The sequence below is a fragment of the Calypte anna genome, chromosome 3 (genome assembly GCF_003957555.1).
Source record: "Calypte anna isolate BGI_N300 chromosome 3, bCalAnn1_v1.p, whole genome shotgun sequence".
In the NCBI taxonomy this organism is placed as follows: domain Eukaryota; kingdom Metazoa; phylum Chordata; class Aves; order Apodiformes; family Trochilidae; genus Calypte; species Calypte anna.
Window position 1 is genome coordinate 54,306,015 of NC_044246.1, and position 21,296 is coordinate 54,327,310.

General features: G+C 37.9%; 1 protein-coding gene across 6 annotated transcripts in view; it reads left to right on the forward strand.

Moving 5' to 3' along the window:
- Positions 1-21,296, forward strand: part of ENAH (ENAH actin regulator) — a 135,905-nt gene that overhangs the window by 53,066 nt on the left and 61,543 nt on the right. For 4 of the 6 annotated variants that reach the window (XM_030448787.1, XM_030448792.1, XM_030448794.1 and 1 more), the window contains exons 2-3: positions 18,070-18,235; positions 19,670-19,847. In XM_030448787.1, the coding sequence (XP_030304647.1) occupies positions 18,070-18,235; positions 19,670-19,847 (344 nt within the window). Of the gene's footprint in view, positions 1-11,045; positions 11,103-18,069; positions 18,236-19,669; positions 19,848-21,296 lie in introns of all 6 variants that reach the window. The other 2 variants (XM_030448789.1, XM_030448790.1) reach the window with 2 other exon arrangements.

The window sequence follows — 21,296 nt, forward strand, 5'->3', positions numbered from 1 at the left end:
CAGTTTTTAACACTGTCTGGTTTTCTGTTAGCTGGTACTTCTAAAAACATGACTTTGTGTACAAAAGGAGAGCATGGGTAGCACCAGCCTGATTCTGGGACAAAGAACATATGTGCAAACTTTCCTACACAGTTGATAGATGTCATCTGCCTGGACCTATGCAAAGCATTTGGCACTGTCCCACATGACATTCTGGTCTCTAAACTGGAACAATACAGATCTGTTGGATGGACCACTCTCCGGATAAGGAACTGAATAGATGGTTGCAACCAAAGAGCTGTGATCAATGGCTCAAAGTCCAAATGGAAACAGGGGACAAGTGGTGTTCATAAAGGGTCAGTACTTGGACTGATGCAATTCAACATCTTAGTCATTGATACGGGCAGTGGAATCAAGTGCATCCTTGGCAAGTTTGCTGATGACACCAAACTGTGTAGTGAAGTCAACAAGCTGGAGGGAAGGGACACTATCCAGAGGGACCCTGACAGGCTTGAGAAGTGGGCTTGTGCAAACTTCATGAAGTTCAACAAAGCCAAGTGCATGGTTCTGCACCTGGCTTGAGGCAATCCCATGCATGAATTCAGGTTGGGAGGAGAAAGCATTGAGAGCAGCCCTGAAGAGAAGGTGATGGTGGTTGAGAAGCTTAATGTGAGCCATCTGTGAATGCTTGCAGCCCAGGCAGCCAAGCCAACTGTGTCCTGGGCTGCATCAAAAGAAGGATAGACAGCAGCTCAAGGAAGGTGATTCTTCCCTTCTAGTCTGCTCTTGTGTGATCCCACCTGGAGGACTGTGTCCAGTTCTGGATTCCCCAACATAAGAAGGACATAGAGCTCCTTGAGCATGTCCAGAGGAGAGCCACAAAAATCATGAGAGGGCTGGAGCACCTGCCCTATGAAGACTGGCTAAAGAAGTTGAGGTTGTTCAGCGTGGAGAAAAGAATGCTCTGAGGTGCCCTTATTAGAGGCTTTCCAGTACCTGAAGGGAGCCTACAAGGAAGCTGGGGTGGGGCTTTTTGTGTGGGCCTGCAGTGAGACTAAAAGGGGCAATTGTTTAAAACTTGAAGAGGGGAGATTTAGGTTAGACATTGGGTCAAGATTCTTTCTTGTGAGGGTAGTGAGACACTGGAACACGTTGCCCAGGGAGGTTGTGGGTAACCTTCCCTGGAAGTGCCCAGTGCCAGGTTGGATGGGGCCTTGAGCAACCTGACCTAGTTTTAGGTGTCCCTGCCAATGGCAGGGGGGTTGGATCCCTTCCAAACTTAGGCATTCTAGGATTTCTCTTCAAACTAGTAGCCAAAGAGCAGCACAAGTAGAAATGTATCGGTGCTAGTATTGATCAGTTCTATCAATCAATAATTGGTAATATCAAAGCTAATGATAATTGATCAATACCAACGCTGTAATTGCAAAAATATTTTGAATCTCAGTGACCCACTTTGAAAACCAACAGATGATTGCAGTAACTAATTCAATCTAGTTAATTATTAATGTTAACATTTGTGCATTCATTACATCAGTTGATCTCATGTTTTGTCCTAGAAAAAGGGAGGAATGCACCATGAACCATCATGTAGAAGCTATTTGAATTTCTCTAATTGTCAGCTATGTAATTTTTACTGTAAGATTTCTTGCCTTGATTTCTTGGTTGAAGAATGTATCTGTCTCCCCAGTTGTTCTCTCTGCTTTGCAAATGTGCATGTTTTGCAATGAAGCTTGAATTGTAAGGCTAGCAAGTCAGTTCTGTTTCACAGTGACTTTAGTGTGCTAATATGTTAAACATCTACAGTAATAGGGACATACCCATGTTTTCTTATAAAAACTTCTGTTCCATTACACCACCACCTACCTTCCTCTACCTCAAAGTTTTAAAACAAACTGCATCACATGTACTTGTAGTGGCAACAAAAGGAGATGGTCTTTCCAAACAGTCCTTTCGAAGAGTCCTTTCTCAAGAGTCCTTGTGAAACCTTCATGGAAAGGACAATTCATACCTTAAGCATATCTGCATGAACAAACAAGTAATTATTCAGGTAAACTTTGGCAGTGAGTTTTTATTTTTATTTAGGCACAAGATTTAACTTGAAGTGGAATAAATCTGCAGACAACATCACTCGAAAGAGAAAAACATGGATTTTTATATTTTTATATATTATAGTGTATACATAATGCATTGTATAAAATGCATTGCATGGTATGGATTTTTTTATACACAGTTGTATTATTAGCACTACTTGGGAAATCCTGTGAAGTTCTGACGAGTATTTTTTCATTTTAGGGCAGGGATAAATGTAGTTAATGGCTTCCTTTACTAGAAAAACAAATATTGTTTTCAAAACAGTAATAAGATATAAAAAATATTTAATTAGAGCGCATTTATCTAACTATCAAACCTACAAGATATGTTTAGACACTATTTTTCAATATTAGTTATAATCATATGTCAGTTATTCTATCTTCTCCTCCTTAAGGAGTTTAACTCACTATAACTTGTCTCACGTTAAAACCCCAATATTTAAACTTGAAGTAGTGCACAGGTTATTACTACTTTATATTTAATTTTTCTGCTAATCTTTTCCTAAGTTACTTCTGTGAATCATTACAAACAAAAACACTTTTCAGTTTAAGTAAGTTCAGTCCATGAAGCAGCAATACAAACTGCCCAAACAGAACTAGACCGAGTTATTAAGGCTTTTGTACTGTGATTTTAATATTTAAATTATTAAAAATGCAACAGAGGAATAGTATGGCTAGAGACCTATAATTAAAAAAAAAGTAATTTGTAAGCTTCAATTGGAAAAATATTTACAAGCATAATAATATATTCACTGATTATTTGCTAGTAAAGTATTCAGTGGAGTAACTGCAGTACTAAGGTGAGTTGAAGGAGGTTTGCTCACACTGGAAAATTAAGACTCGTTATCAGCATATCTGTTGTCTAGGTTTGTGCAAATTGCAAAGGCCAGAAAGCTTTATCTGAAAAAGCATTTGCAATATTTGAGCTAATCCAGCAGTAATTATTGGAAAATGCTATTTTAAAGTATAAGAACAGCACAATCCAGCTGGCATCCCATGGGTCTCTTCCATTGTACAGGATAACTGTTATGGAGCTAGAAACTTTGTGTTTCATTATTCCAGATCAGCAGCCCTATCTTTGTATTATCTTTCCAGCTGTAACTTCATTTTAGAAACCACCTTTTCCAGGCAAACAAGCATTATCTTAATCAGCATTTTTATTTATTAAGTTTCTCACTGAAATAGTCATTTAGGTGCTAAAATATCTTAAGCTTCATGACAGGGGACAAAGTTCTGCTATTTACAGCACTTACTACTAGGCTGGGTTGTTCCAGTGTCATGACATCCTTTCCATTTGGAAGCTTAATCTTTAAAACACACAGGGAGTGTCCTGCAGCTTCCCTCTTAACAGAAGCTTTGGGAATCCAAATCTTTAACCAGTGCCTTCAGGTTGTGTTCTTAAAGAGTTTTGGTGCAGCTTTAGGCTTTTCAACTGGGTTTTTTTTCATGGTTTCGTTTGTTTGTTTTGGGTTGGTGAGTTGGTTTGTGGGTTTTTTTTTGTTTTGTTTTTTTTTTTTTTTTTTTTTTTTTTTTTTTTTTTTTTTTTTTTTTTTTTTGTTTTTTTTTTTTTGTATGTGCAGCACACAGCTGTTTCATAGCACCAGCTACACACTTTCATTTTCTGGAATATATGGCATGATCAGCTGCAAACTTAAGGTAAGGAAGCAAAAGCAGGCAGACTGTACTACCAGCCATAAAGACACATTTTGTGGGGAGACACACACAAGTTTTCTTATCAGTCTTATGCCATATGTGGGCATATGCTACAACAGTTCTGTTATCTGGGTGCTGATAGTGTTTCCATTTTTGCACACTCAGTTGTCCAAATCCACGTTTAAAAAGCATGCGATGAAATATAACAGTAAGATTTGTTTAATGTAGCATGAACCAAAGTAAACAGAATTTAGTTTACACTTCTGTATGAGTAACATGAAAAGGTAATTTTCCAGAAAATACTTAAGCTAATTATAGACTTTAAAAAATTAATTTTTAAACTTTTTTCCAGTATGACTTTTTTGACCTCTACATCAACTTAGTAGATGTGAGGGGTTTTTATTTTTAAATTTTATAATTATCTTTAAAAGCAAAAAGGTAAACTGCTTTTCTCTCTCCACCTAAGTACAAAGGAAGGCATTCACTGAATCTATGAAGTACCTAAGGCCTGTGAGTCATTTGTTTGGGGAGAAAAGATCCCAGAGACTATCAAGCAAGACTGTTGAGATAAAGCTTTTCAAGACTTACATCAGGGTTTCCCAGACACTCCGTGTACTGCAGACTAATCATATTTTGCCAGGCGGCACACTACTTCTTAATCCATCTACCAGCATGTCAGTGAGGATAATGTAAGCATAAATGATTAGAAGCACATGCTACTCCATGCAGCTCTTGTGCCTTGGCATCCTTACACAAGTTGCTTTAGAAGCACTTCATGGCTCTTTACAAAATTAAAGTTAAGACAAGTGGACTCTAACATGAAGCAAAAATAAGCAGGGGGAGTGAAGGTTCTGATTGCCAGCAATGACTGAACAAAGCAGAAAGCTAGAGAAAGGCTGTTTCAGACTGCAGGAGAAAAGCCCCAGCAAACTGTCTAGCTACCCTGGCACAGTCCACTGATTAATCCAAAATTCTGGTTTGGTTTAGAAACCAGTTACTTTTGCTTTTAGTCCATCAATGAAAGGCTGCCAGTGACCTAGGCAGACTAATCAAATCCAGGCCATGTCAAAAACAGTAGTCTGACTGTCAGTAGCTGTTTTTCTTGCAGTACTTCATCAGAATAACAGTGTCATCTGTACTCAAAGGAGGACACAAAGTTTATTTAAATCTAGATGGGGGAACAGAGCTTCTGCAACCAGCAGGGACACCAGGCAGTGCTGTTTAGCAGCTAATATTTGTTATTAAGTAGACACGCACACATTCACAGGAGCAAGAATTCTCTAAAAAAAGAATCAAAAATCAACTAAAAAAGCCCCAAACTTGATAGCCACATTACAGAAAATATACGGATAAAAAACAAAAAAGCAAACAGACAAAAAACCAAAAAAACCCCAAGCACCACCTTGCAGTTTTACCTTGTCCTGCCTAAAAACCATCAGAAAAGAAAATCAATTAGCATGGTTTAAATGAGTCTTCAAAGCAAATGGAAATGCTTGGGCAGAGACCAAATAGTACATGCAATCCCTCGTGAAACAGCATGCAGTGGAGCTCGCCATGACCACCAATGTTTCCTTCACCTGAACAGTTAAAATCAGAAAAGCTTTCACAGCAGTGAAGCAGCATCCTGAACTGCCCAGAGCTGCATCAGGTAAAGACCTTCAATTTATGGAGAAGACTTATGAACACACAGATGAAGTCTTTCATATATATATATATATATATATAGCAGTATAAGCCCAAGGAGAATACCTTAATACAAAGGGTTTTTTAAAAACTGTATTAAATACAAATGTATAAATCAGAATTTCTTCAACTCCATTACGTAACCAGCATTCGTGCTGTAAAATCTAGAGATGTTAACAAATAAACATTGTTTGCACATAGCCAAAAAAATTCAAATAGTATCCTTACTGCCAACTAAGAAGAACTTCCTACTGAGAGGCCAGTCTACCCCAAAATACGACAATCGTGCTCACAGAACCCTAGATCCTTAGTTAGCTGTGGAGTGCAAGATTCAGCACTGTATTAATCTTTTCTGTGACAAATCTGATGAGTAGCTTTTCACAACATAGTGCATGCAAAAAAACCCAAAAAACTAAAGCAAACCAAAATAAGGTTGTGACTGCTGGTTTTCATTCAGGAACTGTTTGTAATATTCTGGCTCAGAGAACATAGGTACATCTAGGTACATCCAGACAAAAAAATGCAAGGACCCCTTTCTGATATGTCAGCAGTAAGGGAGAGAACCCTTCTGTACAGATCCCCCAGGCAGCGATGCAATAAGGAACTTTGCCTCCCCAGCACACTCAGCTCACAGGCACCTTCTGCAGATAAGCCCTGCCACAGAAGAGACAAATGCTGGCTCTATGCAAAAGAAGGTCCAGATCCAGCAGTTACTAAATGTACCCCAGCTCTTAGTAGACACTAGTTTTACTGTTTTCAAATGAGCAGGCTGCTTTTTTGAAAGGTATGGAGTAAAAATCCACCAGTCAAAGTAACCTGTCTCGGGTATTCCCAGACCATGGCTCCAGTCCTACATCTGAGAAACACCCAAGGAGCATGCATAAATTTATTAGGATCTGAACTAATATGCAGTCACAGCACCAGCTGGTGGCCCAAAACACTGCTGCATAATTTGAGCTTCTGTATCACAGTTCTCAATCTCTATGGCAGAAACCCTCCCACACACCCAGAATACCTCAAGTTCCTTAAACATTCAAAAGACATTAAATATAAGAAACCAACCGAGCAAGAATTTAAACTCTTGCACTTACATTAGAAGTTTAGGAAACAGAAGTGTCTTCTCTTAAAATAAAAAACCTGAAATCAGGATACCTCATCAACACAAGTGAGACACAACTTTGTATCCTTAGAAAAGGATATACTGTTTTCTCTCACCCATTTCCAATTGATCTGCATTTGGCTGATCTGCCAAATTAACCGTCCCTGAAGTGCAGTTATCTCTAGAAGTTTTCATGTGAAATTATGAGTTGGCTCCTTATTAATTCTGCATTTCAGGATAACACATTAGAGTATGAGCTCTTTATGGTTAAAGCGGCATGTTCTGCCTCCTTAGACCCACCTTCCACAAGATAAGACTGAAGACAAAAACCTGTCTCTCCCCCGCAAAAATCAGACAGTACTTGTGTAATAATATTCCTAATTCAATGTTGACCGTATGCTGGAGAGACTAAACTGTATGCTTTCAAGGTCAAAAATCAGTATTAGTCCTAAAGATTTCAGAACATGTAAAGATAATTTCTTTGGAGGGATGAGAGTAAACAGAAATCCTACTTTCATAACACATTCTGGATACTGTTTTGAGATTCAGAAGATACTCCTAAGCTTGTACAGCTTCCCTTTCAGGTATAGTTAGTACAGTGTAAACTTTGCTACCAAAGAACTCAAACTCAGGTTCCAGAAACCCAAGGATGTTACTCTGGACAATCATCTGCAGGGCCCTTGGCAACTGCCAGTGTAACAATTTACGATCTGTTCAACACCTTACCAGAAGCACAGTTGCAGAAGCATACATACATCAGCTTATCAGATGCTGCAGTTGCCTTTTCTATGCTAATGTTATCAATAATTTCAGATGTTTATCCTCTAGCTTTTACTCCTGCCATAACAATAAGTTGCAACCAATACTTGCAACTGACCACTGAAAGCTGAATAATTCCTGAACTCATTCTTCCTATAGAATGTTCAATCATTTTGAAATGGTGGTATTTGGTGCTGATTCTGAAGTCTGCTGCTTGGTCTCCAAAGCTGCATCCACTGTGAATGACGTTTGATGCTACATGAGTAAATACCTACAAAGGATGAAAAGGAAGTGCAGAACCTTCTCTTCTGCTTTTATTAGATGGGTCTGAATTCTCTGCAAGAAAAGAAATAAAAATCAAAAACCAGAATCCTAGAATGGCTAGGGTTGGGAGGGACCTGAAAGAGAATAAAGATCCAACCCCCCTGCCACAGACCACCATCACCTCTCCTCAGTGCTGCTCTCAGTCCTTGCTCTTCCCCACCTGTATTTGTGCACAGAATTGCCTCAAGCCTGTCAGGGTCCCTCAGGATAGTTTCCCTCCCCTCCAGTGTGTTGACTTCACTACACAGTTTAGTGTCATCAGCAAACTTGCTGAGGGCGCACGCATCTCCGCTGCCCATTGGTCTTAATCTCTCTAGGTCCCACTGTAAGGCTTCCCTACCCTCCAGCAGATCAACACAGCCACCTAGCTTGGTGTCATCTGCAAATTTACTGAGGGTACACTCAGTCCCCCTTATCCAAATCATTACTGAAGATATTAAAGAGAACAGGCCCCAGCGCAGAACCCTGGGGGACACTGGTCACCAGCCAGATTTAGTTCCAGTCGCTACCACTCTTTCAGTGCAACCATACAATCAGTTTTTCGTCTAATGCAGAGTAAATTTATTCAAGCCAAGTGCCATAAGTTTCTGGAGAAGAATGCTGTGATAGTGTGAAAAGCTTTACTAAAGTCCAGATAGACAATATTCACAGCTCTCTCCTTATCCACTAGGCGAGTCATCTTGTTGTAGAAGGAGATGAGGATAGTCAGACAGGAGCTGCCTTTGTAAACCCATGCTGAGTGGGCCTGATCACCTGGTTGTCTTGCATGTACCGTGTGATGATACTCAAGATGACCTGCTCCATAACCTTCCTGGCACCGGGGTCAGACTAACAGGTCTATGGTTTTCCCGGATCATCCTTTCGGCCCTTCTTGTAGATGGGTGCTACATTTGTCAGTTTCCAATCTACTGGGACGTCCCCAGTTTGCCAGGACTTGTTGATAAATAATGGAGAGTGGCTTGGTGAGCACTTCTGCCACCTCCTTTAGTGCCCTGTATCCCATCTTGTCCCATAGACTTGTGTACATCTGTGTGGGAGAGTAGGACACATTTTCCCTAGTCTTCCTCTTATCATTGATGTACCTATAGAAACTTTTCTTGTTGCCCTTAACCTCCCTTGCCAGATCCCATTCTCTCTGTGATTTTGCTTTCCTAACCTTATCTCTTGCTTCTCTGACTACTTTTCTGTACTTCTGCCAGGGTATCTGTCCATGCTTCCATCCTCTATAGACTTTGTTTTTACCCTAAGTATATCCAGGAGTTCCTTGCGTATCCATGCAGGCTTCCTGGCATGTCTCATTGTACCCTACCAAGCAGGAGGGCTTGAAATAATCCTTCCACTTCACTCTGAGCAGTGTCTCCGTTGAAGTAATATGCTCAAATTTCTCTGTCTCACTTTATTATACCTCTAATAGATTCACAGTATATTTGATTTTCTTAATAGTAGAAAAAATTATATGAAGTTTAGTAAGAGCTACAAGTTGGTGAAGACTGAGGACATGGTTGGTTTGATCTAGAAGTAAAGGTACTGAGGAGCCTACTGTCTTTTGTATCTTTTACTTAAATACCTTGATTTCAGTGGCTTTTATTGAGCTCTCATTTGTTCCATACAGAACATGAGAACTTAAAGTGTTTTGTTTCCCTCTCACAATCAAACTCACTGAGTTACTCTGCTAATGATAACAATCTAAAATAGCTAAGTAGAATGTAATTTAAAATATTCAGACACTTATTTAGTAGTTCAGGTCAGTGATGTAAATCCTACGTAGTTCATTTAATCTTATGTTTGGATGCTGAGAATTAGAAGTACTAGTGTTTCCTATCTTTATTTATAGGGTACAGACAGAGAGGCTGGTTGAAACTTCAGTGTGAAATGCACATTATTTTTGGGAAGATCGTTCCAATAAAATGAAGGGTGCTAAGGCAGTTGTTGCCATAATAAGGTACTTATGATATGTTTCCAGATCAGTGGAACCTTCTCAAATGAATTTCATTTGAGAAAACTCAGTCAAGGTAGGAGTTCTCAGAGTCCCTGTGCTCCCATCCCCTGTTCAGGAGGAGCCATCCTCCAGTTGTTCAGGGCCTTGCCTAGCTGAATGTTGAGGTCTCCAAGGACGGAGGTATCACAGCTCCTCTGTGCAGCCTGACCCAATTTTTAACTGCTCTCTTGGTGCAACTTTTTCTTACTTAGTTGAAAGCTCCTTTTCTGTAGTTTTTGATCATTACCTGTCACCCCCGTCTGCACTTTTGAGAGGATTCTGACTGTATTCTCTGTAATGAGCTATTGGGTAGATGAGAATGGCAGTTACATGCCTGCCTTACCTGAAGACTGAGCAAACACAGCTATCTCAGTCTCTCCTCAAGCATCTTTTTCACTACCCTTGCCCTCACCCTTCTCCACCTTTTTTCTATCTGTTTTTATTTTAAATTTTATTTGCTCCAGTTTGTCTTTCTCTGTAGTGGATAGCCCCAAACTGGGCACATTATGCCAGACATTGTCTGAATAGTCAACCTCTACAACATGGTGGTTATTTTATACCAGCGGCAAGCTCTTCTATTCTAATTTCTTGATGTTTCTGGTAGCCAACGTTTTCTGTTTTGAGATGGTAGCCAATGTAGAAATGCTGCTACCTTGCTATTGCAGGAGGAGTTGGGAATTCTTTATTTGAAAGGAAAAATGAGATACATGATCCACAGTGATTGCAATGTAATGATTGATTGTGTTGCAGTTTTTGTTCAAGCACTCAGATTGCTTAGGGGATCCAGACTCTGAAAGCTGTGATTTTTACCTTGCTCTTAAATCTCAAGAAAGAAGATAGTGAACAAATATATATAATGAACCATGGCTTGTGAGCTTGTGCTATCTATCTAAAGAGGACCTCATGCATTTGGTCACCTTGGTTGGGTGTCCTGGAGCAGAGCCACACTATTGATATCTCTTGCCCCTGACTTCCCTGTCATCCTGACCCATCAGCTCCTCATCCATCCCCAGGCAGAGCTTGATGGACTCCAGCTGATGATTGATATAAAAGGTGACACCCTCTCTTTTTTTGTCTTTCCTTTCCTTCTTATACAGTTATACCCAGCCATCCTCATGCTCCAGTCATAGGAGCCATCCCATGACATCTTGGTGATACCAATAACATCACAGTCCTGAAGGCTTGCAGACATGTGCAGCTCCTCTTGTTTATTCCCCATGCTTCATGCATTTGCATTGAGGCATTTGAGATGTGCCCCCTTCAAAGCAGTTTTCCTGGCAGGGATTGTATCTATCAGTACACCCACTTTCCTGTTGGCCTCTACTACTCTTCCAGGTTAAGAGCATCTATTGGTGGCTCTGTCCTCTGTTGGTGGGTGTTGGATGAACTGAGGGTTTTTTCCCCTGGCATTCCTAGTTTAAAGCCCTAACTAAGTTGGCCAACTCTGTCCAAAGACTCTTTTCCCTTTCTCTGGTAGGTGAACCCCACTGGCCCCCAGCAGATGAGGTTCATCAAAATGAGCCTTCGGGTCTAGGTAGGCAAAGTGCTATGATTCCTTTCCTCAACCATTCACTGACTTTTTGCAAGTCTGTTGTCCCTTTCCTGGCCTTTTCCTTTTACTGAGAGTGTTGATGAGAACACTGCCTGTGCTTCTGAGGTCTTCGCTGCTCTTCCCACCGCTTTGTAGTCTTTCCTGCAGGTTTTCAGGTTAATCCCATCTGTATTATTGGTATCTTGATGTTTTTGGTAGCCAATTTCTCCAGTCTGCTGAGACTCCTGAAGTTGTGAGGAATAATTTTAGAATAATGTTCTATTCTAATGCATACTGAGCATTTCATTATGACACCAGCATTTTCAGAATGATAAAATATTAATGAAAATAATGGGAATTTTTAATGTAAATCAGCAAAGATTAAAAGACAACATTGAACAAAGAGACAACAGCTAACTGAAAATTACCTCTGTCCATTGTATGAAACACACTTATGTTAAATATGGCATGTGAAACAATGTTGGAAAAAAATTCCAGGGATTAAAAAATGGTAATTCTTTATGAAATGTAGACTTTCATTTGACACCTGCTGTTCTAGAATTTCTTTTTCTGCCTGAGTGTTCTGCAGAGATTTTCTTCGCCTGTTTGATATTCAGCTGCTGATGTGGAGCAAAAAACTGCAGAATTGTGAAGGAACAGATTTATTGCAATTAGAACATTATTCTGTAAATTATATTTGCACTAAGAGCAGACTACTCTTAAATTAATGTTAAATGCTTTCATACATGGGATGAGAAGTAATTTTCTTTATGGAAGGTGCTCTCTGAGCAAAGAAAGTTTAGCTTCAGTAAACTGTGTACCAGATAAAATTCTGGAATGGAGCATTTCTTTTGCTCCTCAGCTGTAGTAGTTTTATTTCTTTTTGGGATTTTGCCATACAGGATTTTGCACTGATGTTGCTTCTAATCTGTATTCTGAGTAATTCATGAGAAGAAAAAGTGGGAGAGATGACTGAATCTTTGTTATCAGAGTTGAAAAACACGGAGAGGTGAACAAATCTCTGTTGTCAATCAAAAATTTTGCTGGCACTGGAAAGCACTAACTCATTACCAGGAGATGTGTGAGTGAAGCAGTCTGGGACTAACTTCACCCCCCATTTGAACAGCATCTCTTGTTTGTTTGACCTCCTAGAAGTAATTAATATCCACTCTTGTCTTCCAGGGGATTATAGTGTCAGAGGAAGAATTTGCATGAAAATCAGTCAGATAAACAATCTGGTTTAAAATAAGTCTTATTCTAAAGCTGGAATGGCAAGTAAATTCTGTACGAGCTGAAGTGTTGGAGTGAGCAACCCACATCATTTGAAGTTGGATGCAAGTAGCATGGCATGGCATAATTCCTTCTGCTGTACCAAACATGTCATGTTCACCTTCATCAGCATATTCAGATAGGTGTTACTAATACAGAAAAATTGGAGGTTCTTACTTTTCATCTGAGTATGAGTTACAGAGAAAATTCAATTGTAAGAATTACTACATTAACCATTGCTGTTCCAGAATAGGTTATATTGTTTCACAGTGCCCTGTTGGTGGCATGAATGCCCATCTAGTTGTCAAGAGAAGATTGTGCTTGTTGTAGTTAACTTCCTCTGGGATTTGCTGTTGGTTAAAGCTCAGAAGATGAGTAAAATTAAAGCAGTGGAGTATGTGTTAAAAAGTGACCCAAATGGCTTTCCCTTTACCCGCTCACCACCCCTCTTCTTCCTCTCATCCTGTTCCTGAAACAATCTGAATGCTTCTCCCAGACCCAAAAATATTTCATTGAGTGCAGTCTGGTTCTCAGTTCATCAGAATGTAGACCATTTTAGTTACCACCCAGTAGTGGCATCATGCCCAGTACTTTTTTTTAATATTGGCACGTTTTCTCTGGGATGTGCCATTTGGTGTTCAGGAACGGAAAAATCAACTTACAAAACACCACTGCTGAGACATAAAACTTATCTTGACCCAACATTTGACTACTCTTCGAAAATATGTGTTTTTAGACATCAGTGTTAGAATGTCTGGAATTTCTTTCTGGCTTTGTGCCACATGGTTTGAAAATCCTAAATAGGCGTTTGATGATTCGGCATCTCTTTAAATTCCTTCCTGCTCCAAAAAGACTGTACATTTAGGAAAATCTTTTTACATTTCTCTAAACTGACTGAGAACATATCAGTGAAAAAAGCCAAGCTGAATCACCAGAAGAAGCAGTAGTGAGATACAGTTTTTTTAAAGAAATGAACTACCTCACTGACAAAAATACTAAGGGTTGAGAATCAGCAATCTCAGCTTTTTCCTTGCTCTAAGTATATTTAAATGATCTTTTCTATGGCTGCAGTTGTGCTGTTTTCCATTTGAGTTGGATCATTTAAGTATGTTTTTATCCTTTTAGTTCTTGAGAGAGGAAAACTAGAAAAAACAGTCATCCACTTTTTAGGGAGAGAAAAAGGCTCAGGTCAGTAGGCAGTGGATTGGTGTCACTGCACACTGACCTCAAGAACTTTGAATGTGGCAGAATTAATACATTCCATTTGGGCAAAAAAATTGTCTGTTGTGGTTCATTTTTCTATGTTTTTTGAGTTTTCTGTATGATCTCATCACTGTAGAAGGAAGTTATATTCTCCCATAAGAATACTCTCATAGTTCATTACTACTGCAGGTTTTTGTGTGAGCCTTTTGAGTGCCAGACCTCCCCCAACTCTTCCACCCCAAATGAAAACGAACCATCACAGGTGGTGGCTTTATAAGGTACTGCTGTAGTTGGACTTATCCAGAGTTATGGTTGGCTTTAACAGTTAGAGCCTTACATCTTTTTCTAGGGAAGAACTTCTAGCATAGATTTATCTAGCTATTTGTTAAGCTTTAGATTTTGGGAAGAGAGCATGTACACTTCGTTTCCCGAGGTTTGGTGAGCACTTTTTTCCATGGATATTCCCTTTTCTGTTCTGTTTCGGTTCTGTTTTCTGCAGAGAATTTCATATACTTAGTTTGGTAAGTTTACTTGGGAACACACAATGTCTTAATTTTTCTAAGTTAGTATTGAGGTTGTTGCTTTAGTACCTCAGTCCACTGCCTTAGTAAGTTATCAGTCAGTTCTTTGAGCATCTCTGTGTCTTGGCAGTAGCATTTGAAGCTGGATATGGATCCTTTCACTCATTTTCCTCCTTCCCCTAATGAGCTCTCATGTTGGGAAGGTGTAGGCTAATTGAAGAGTAATGGTTTCTACAACCATTACACCAGAACAGCATACCAGAAAAAGGAAAATTTGTAATTAGGCAAGTAAATACTGTAGGATGCTTTTGAAGACCCAATGACATGGCAGATAGATGAAGATCCTTTCCCTTTTTCCTTCCAACATGGCTGTAGACAATTTGTTTATGCCCCATTGGTGCTAAAGTAATCTGTGAAAAAAAAATGTATTTATTATCAAATCAAAGGGGGAGCAATGAATGAATTAAACCATCTTTTAGCATCTTGTGGTCAATTCCTTCAGTCTAAGGGAAGTCTATTTCAGTAAAGCCTGTGGTTTGTGAAGAGTTCATGGGTAAATACCAAGATTATTGAAAACCTGTCTCCTGTTATAAGTACAGCAGGAAAGTGTAATCCAAGAGCAAGACATATGATAAACGAACGGCACTGTTCTATTTGCTTTGCTTCTGCCTTTTAACTTTAGATTAAGTTAATGTATATGAGGAGGAGTACAAAGGACACCGGCTCAGGTTCTAGTAAAAGTCCGAATGTTAAACTTAGCATTTTCCTAGAAAAAGGTGGGTCATGGAAAGAAAACAGCCTTGATTTTCATTAGACCTATCAAAGATAGCTGTGATCTAAGAGCATGGATTTTCAGTCTGGCATAGCCCTTTGGGGTTAGTTGAGTTCAGGTATGTGCCTTATTTTTAAGAAGTTATGTATTTATTTTTTTAGACTTGAGGGTGTCTAATTTTTTTAATACACTATATTGACATGTTAAATAATCAAATTGTAATTGAAAAGGAGGCCTAAAGACTCTTTGTTAAAATTCTTGTTTCTGCTTTTGTTTATAACTGAAAGTAATCATTTTAGAGTGCAGAAGCTTTTACCAACATGAAGAAATTGAATTAATCCTCTCCTGCATCTAATTATCTGCAATTACTGAACCGTGGAAGAAGACACTGTGATATTTTGATTTGTTTCTGATAATGATAGCTTCATTTTTCTCTGTTACTGCTGCAGTCTGATAAAGTGATGGGTGGTGGGAACTGATGGCAGGAGGGGAATATTTCACCTTCAAATTGGTACCTGGATATGAAAATTATAAAACAGGAACATTAAAATTTTAGTTACAGATTTTGTGTCAAATAAAAGCAGAAGGCTGACTTTTTAATGATAGAATAGGTCAAGTGGAAATTGGTTTTATTTGTCATTTTTTAAAGCATGTGAGTAGTTTTTTATATTTTTATGGTTAAGAAAAATTCCCTGCTACTAAAAATTGTTTTACTCTAAATGGAGCATGTAATATTCAAGATCTAAACTTCTGTAACGTTTCTAGTTATAAAGCATAGTCTGAGGAGTAGAACTAAAAATAGTTTAACAGTTGTTAAAGAAAAGCTAAAAATTCAAGTCAAGGTCATTTTATTTGTGCTTCTGAACTGTGCCACTTGAATACCAAAAAGTTCCAAAATTAGTAGGGTTTTTTTCTTGTTGTGTTAAATAAAATAATGTAAAATCAGAGCTTTTATAAAAGCTTAGGCCTGTGAAAGGACTAAGAATGCTCTCAAGAGCGAGAAAGCTCTGAATAAGAACATCTGAACTTTATGGTCTGTCCTATTAATTAAGTCTTCTGATGGATGTACCATTGCTCAAGCAATCTCTGGTTCTACCTTTGTTGTAATTGGAGAATGTTAGCTTACACTCATCATATCCATTTTTAATGGAATCTAAATGGTTTTTTAAGTCAGTCTGACACATGATTGAGAGGAAGTTATTTTTTGGCAAGAGCCTTGCAAAACACGTGGCTCTGATTCCAAATTGTAGATCCTGTCACCTATGGTTTATCATGCCTGTGATTGATCCAGATTCAAATGTAGCAAAGAATAGTTTCATGTTGAGAAATTTTACAAAATTCTTCTGTAATAGTTACGCATTTTAGAAAAATCACAACTGTTTGTTCTGTACATTGTGAACAGTACAGAATGTTTTTAGGTTTGAAGTTTTAAGATAGTTGAGTGCCAAAATAATCTAAAAATAAAAAAGCCCAATAGGTTCATGCATCATCCTTCTCGGATGATGGAACCTTCTTATTTACCTCTGGCATGTTCTTAATGGAATGGTGAAACACCTGGAATGTGTACCTGATTTTATTTTCTTTGCATCCAATCTTTATTATTGGATCACGTGTGATTTTTTTTTATAATAAAATAAATGGTAACTATTCTGAGAAAATATGCACTATATATATGCACACATATACATAGATATACAATAATTTTAGTATCCCTATATTGAACTAAATTCTGGCTAGAAGAAGGGTGGTATAATTAGAGAATGTTAACCCACGTTGATCTAGTTGTTGAATAGGTGGTGCAACTAGAACACACGCATTTTTAAAATCAAGAGAATGTTTCCTCTAATCTTGAATGTCTCACATGCACAAGACATGATCTCAATATTGTCTCTTCTCCCATAGCCTTGGAAAGCATCCCAATCTTCAGCTCTTTTTTAACTGCTGGATTGCTATAGAAAATGTGATAAAAATAGAAAGTGATAAAAATTAATGCTATATTTTTTCAAAAACATCAGTACTGAAAGTCATCAAAACGGCTGGATGCTGTGCTGAAATTTCTTGTGCCAGGAGATGGAAATAAGATACTGAGAAATTCAGCATGATCTTTTAAAAAAACCTCCAACAAAACCACAGAAACCTCTCCAAAACCAAACAACCAGATAACAAACCCTACAAAAACCCCTATGAAAAACTGGAGGGGGGGAGGGGGAAAGTTGTCCCTCTTTCATAAAATAAGAAATATTTCACTATGTTCCTTTTGTAATTTATGGAGAATGCACGTCTCTTCAGACTTCTCAATTTTCTAAATGGCAGGCTGCATTCCTTTCAAGCCAGGCATCATGTGATTTCTATAATGTTGGATATGATGGAGTGGTATGTTTAGAGAGTTTGGTTTCCTGATAAGAAATCATTCCTTTCTATTTTTATTTCTTGTTTGCATCTGGGCATGTCCTGAAAAGACAACTTGTGTGGTATGACTCTCTCCTCCCCTAATAAATAGTGTGTTTGTGGTATGTTCTGCTTTTCTTGTACTTCTAAAACGATGACATTCATGATATGCTCCCTTTTAACTTTAGACTGTACCAAATTACTGCCATAATCAGGATTTTGCTGATTTGCTATAGGTCAAATTGTGCTTTTCAGTAATCAATAGAACTTTTTCTCAGGAACAAAATAATACATCAAGGTGTCAGCTCTCGTAAAGTATATCAAAATAAAAAAGCATTTAGTTTATGAGCTGGTGAATTTCTTTCTTCTGAACTTCACTCTATGTGTGTGGTTTTTTCTATATATATTAAAAAGAGTCCTTCCAGTCCTCATTTTCTTGTAGAGGTAATTGCCACTGGAAAACATAAACTGTATGAAACCAGTACAACTCCAGATTCTTTGTTCTCCAGTCTTTCCAGAAAACTTTGTATACAGTTATGGCATGTAGTTAATCTTCGTGGTTGATGGTGAGGAGAAGGAGGGAGGGAAAGGTAAATCTTCATCTCTCTTATTAGTAGTTATGCGTGTTCATCTTGACCACAACTTTTCAGAATGAACATCTCTAAGCAAAAGTCAAAGTTCTAATGGTTTTGTATTTAGAAAGGTGGATGTTTCAGCAATTAATTTAATATTTGGGTTTAAAAAAAAAAAAGTACTGAAAAAGTGATTTGTCTTCAGTAATTTTGTGTTCTACACTAAAATACTTGTATTTTAACAGTGAACAGAGTATCTGCCAAGCACGAGCTGCTGTAATGGTCTACGATGATGCCAATAAGAAATGGGTACCAGCTGGTGGATCAACCGGTTTCAGCAGAGTTCATATATATCATCACACAGGCAACAACACATTCAGAGTAGTGGGCAGGAAGATTCAGGACCATCAGGTAAGGGAATCTCTGAAAATTTGGAATAGGAATACTAAGGTATTTTTGTGATTGTTTTTAACATTAAGAAGTAGGTCTTCAGTAAAATTATGGCAGCTATAAATAATAAATTTATTTTGAAATAAATTAGCAAAACTGTTATTATGGCTTTTCCCTTGTAAACAAAGCACTTATATGTCCAAGATGACACTCCTTTTGTGCTTTTTACCATTCTTTTCTACAGGCAGATACAAAGGGTACTGGTGTACACAGAAACCATCTGATTCTCTTTAAGGCAGTGTGTTAGCTTAAGAACTTTTCTTCTTCCTTACTCTGTGCTCTTAGCTTCAGTCTCTGTAGGTACCAGCGGTTCTTTTATAACTCTTCCTATACTGTGAAAAGTTAAATGCATAGTTTCTCATTTCTTCAGGTCAGTTTGTTCAAAAATAGCATTCTGCCATTTGTTAATAATGATTATGTACCACCCAAAGAGGTTGAGAAGGAAATAAGAAGGATTACATTTTAATTTCCTTGATGAAGAAGTTGTTGGATATAGATTAAATGGCAAACGTAGCCCTCTGCCTTTAAATATGGTCTGCATTGTGATGCTTTTGGTGGTGTTAGGAAATACTAGGTAGGTTTAGGAAATGCAAAATAATTTGTTTTAGGAAAGCTTCTATATCTGATTCTCTCCCAGCATTTCATAAAATTCCTTTAGTCTGTTCTTGGTCATTTATCACACACCTGAAACATAGTCTTATAATCTCCCCCAAGAATGATCAATCTCTGTACATTCATCTGAGAACAACCCTGTTTTTGTTTTTTTTTTCCTCTCATAATTCAGTGGGAAAAGGTGAGATATAATTATCAAAGTTTCATAGGATCTTCTCAGTGGATGGCTTGTAATTAGTAGTTCTCCTACTGGCTAGAATTTATCACCTTTTTTGTGAGCCACAATGATACTTAATGATGCAGAATAGAAGTCCATATAGACTGCTTCTGAAAGCAGGGAAGGCTTTCAGCCTGTCCAGCAGCCACATTGAAAAGGTGATAACTTTGTTAAAAAACACGATTCTAAGAAGTATGCCAAACTAAATTAGGAAACTGAATTTCTGAATACAAATGTATATACACATGAAGTACTGTGCTACTAAGAGTCAGTAATTTTTTTGCTGATATTACTACATTGCTGTTAACGAACATCACTGCATCATTTGAAATGAGAATATGCTTAAGCTACAGAAATTTTTACGAACTATGCCACTAGCCCCTTTGTGTGTTCTCACCATTTATTTCATGCAGCATTGGAATTAAAATTGAAATAGCTACATGCCATTGTGATCTGGATTGTGGGACTGCTATTAACCCACATGGAGAGGAAATAAAATATCTGTGAAGCTGAAATTTGTGGTAAAAGAGCAATTTTAAACATAAGTAATTTCTTTATGATTATAGGTGGTAATAAATTGTGCCATTCCGAAAGGGCTGAAGTACAATCAGGCTACACAGACCTTCCACCAGTGGCGTGATGCTAGGCAGGTCTATGGCCTGAATTTTGGCAGCAAAGAGGATGCCAATGTCTTCGCAAGTGCCATGATGCATGCCTTAGAAGTATTAAATTCCCAGGAAGCTGGTAAGAGTCTCTTCACATTTTTTCTTTGGAAGATTATTCAAAGACAGGAAATATTAAAAATTTTGTGCATGAAAAGAATAATTCTTATTTCCAATCACAGTTCAGCCTCTAGCCATTTTAATTACTTCTGTGTTTTGTCTGCCTAATCACTGCTTCTTAATAGTGATTCTCAACTTGACTGCCATCCATGTAAAGGCAATTGCTAACAGGTAAACCATGTTATCTGTTAGATATAGAAATTTAGTGACTGCTTGTTTTTGTTTCCCCCCCCCCCCCTAAGGAAACAAAACCAAAGCACATGACCAGGAAATGTGCACCTCTTAATTGAGGTACTTTTCAGGGTGCTGGTTTATTATAAGAAAGTTAGGGTTTTACCTCTGAACTTTGAAATTAAGGCAGTAAGATAATGTTCTTACCATACAGAGCTTTCTATCTTGGAGACCTTGGATTCAGGGATAACAATGAGATGAGCACATATAATTTAAACAAGAGACCTATCATTTATTTTTTTTTCTTTAAGGTGGACAACAGGATGACATACAGGGTTTAAAACATAAGTAGAAAACTCGGTGACTTTATTTCAGTCTTTGGGTGGTGTCTGTAATATACTCTAAACAAGACTATAGCCTACAGTGTAACACTGGGACACTCAAAGAGGGAGTTTTTAGTTCAAGGACTTCAAGAGACTTTTATGTTCTTGTAACCAAATACAATTCTTTTGTCCTCACTAAAGATTGCCTGTGTACTGAGAGAGTACTTCTGTTCCAGATTTAGTTCTCTTGTTACACAGAAAGTCTGTAGATAAACTTATTAGGGCTGTCTCAACTACAGCAAAAAAGGGTGACTTTAGCAAGCTACTTTTCATTTTGATGGTTATTTCAAGACTTACTTTTTGAAACTGAACTATATAGGCAAAGAAGGATGATGCGTTCTACAGTGCTTATGCTGTTGTGCCGCATATCAGACAGAAAAATAAAGGGTAACTAGAGGCATTATGGTATCTTTTTGTCAGCTAAAATAAACCAATTGTGTATCTCATTCTCGTCTCCCATTTGGATATTTTCTCTCTGAATCTCAGTTCTACTTTCCTTAAGGATTGTTTGATTTTAAACATTTTATGTATTCTCTCTGTTTGTTGTTGATATCCAAACCAACATTTGGAAACACATTAAGTGTTGGTTTCTACTTGTTTGACAAAATCTGATTTATGATAATCACCACAGGCTTGAGGGGTTTATGTTGTTTCCCATTATTTGTGCTAGAAGAGCTTGGTACAACATGTTTCAAATAAGTGTGTATGTGTATATATGCATGTATATATATATTCATAATTTAATTTAACTCCTCCTACCATGAAAACTGAGCTACTAGAGGCTAAAATGACAGGTGTGGTAGTGCTAATTTTTTAAATTGGTCAATGCATCTTTTTTTCATTTCATGGATTATTGT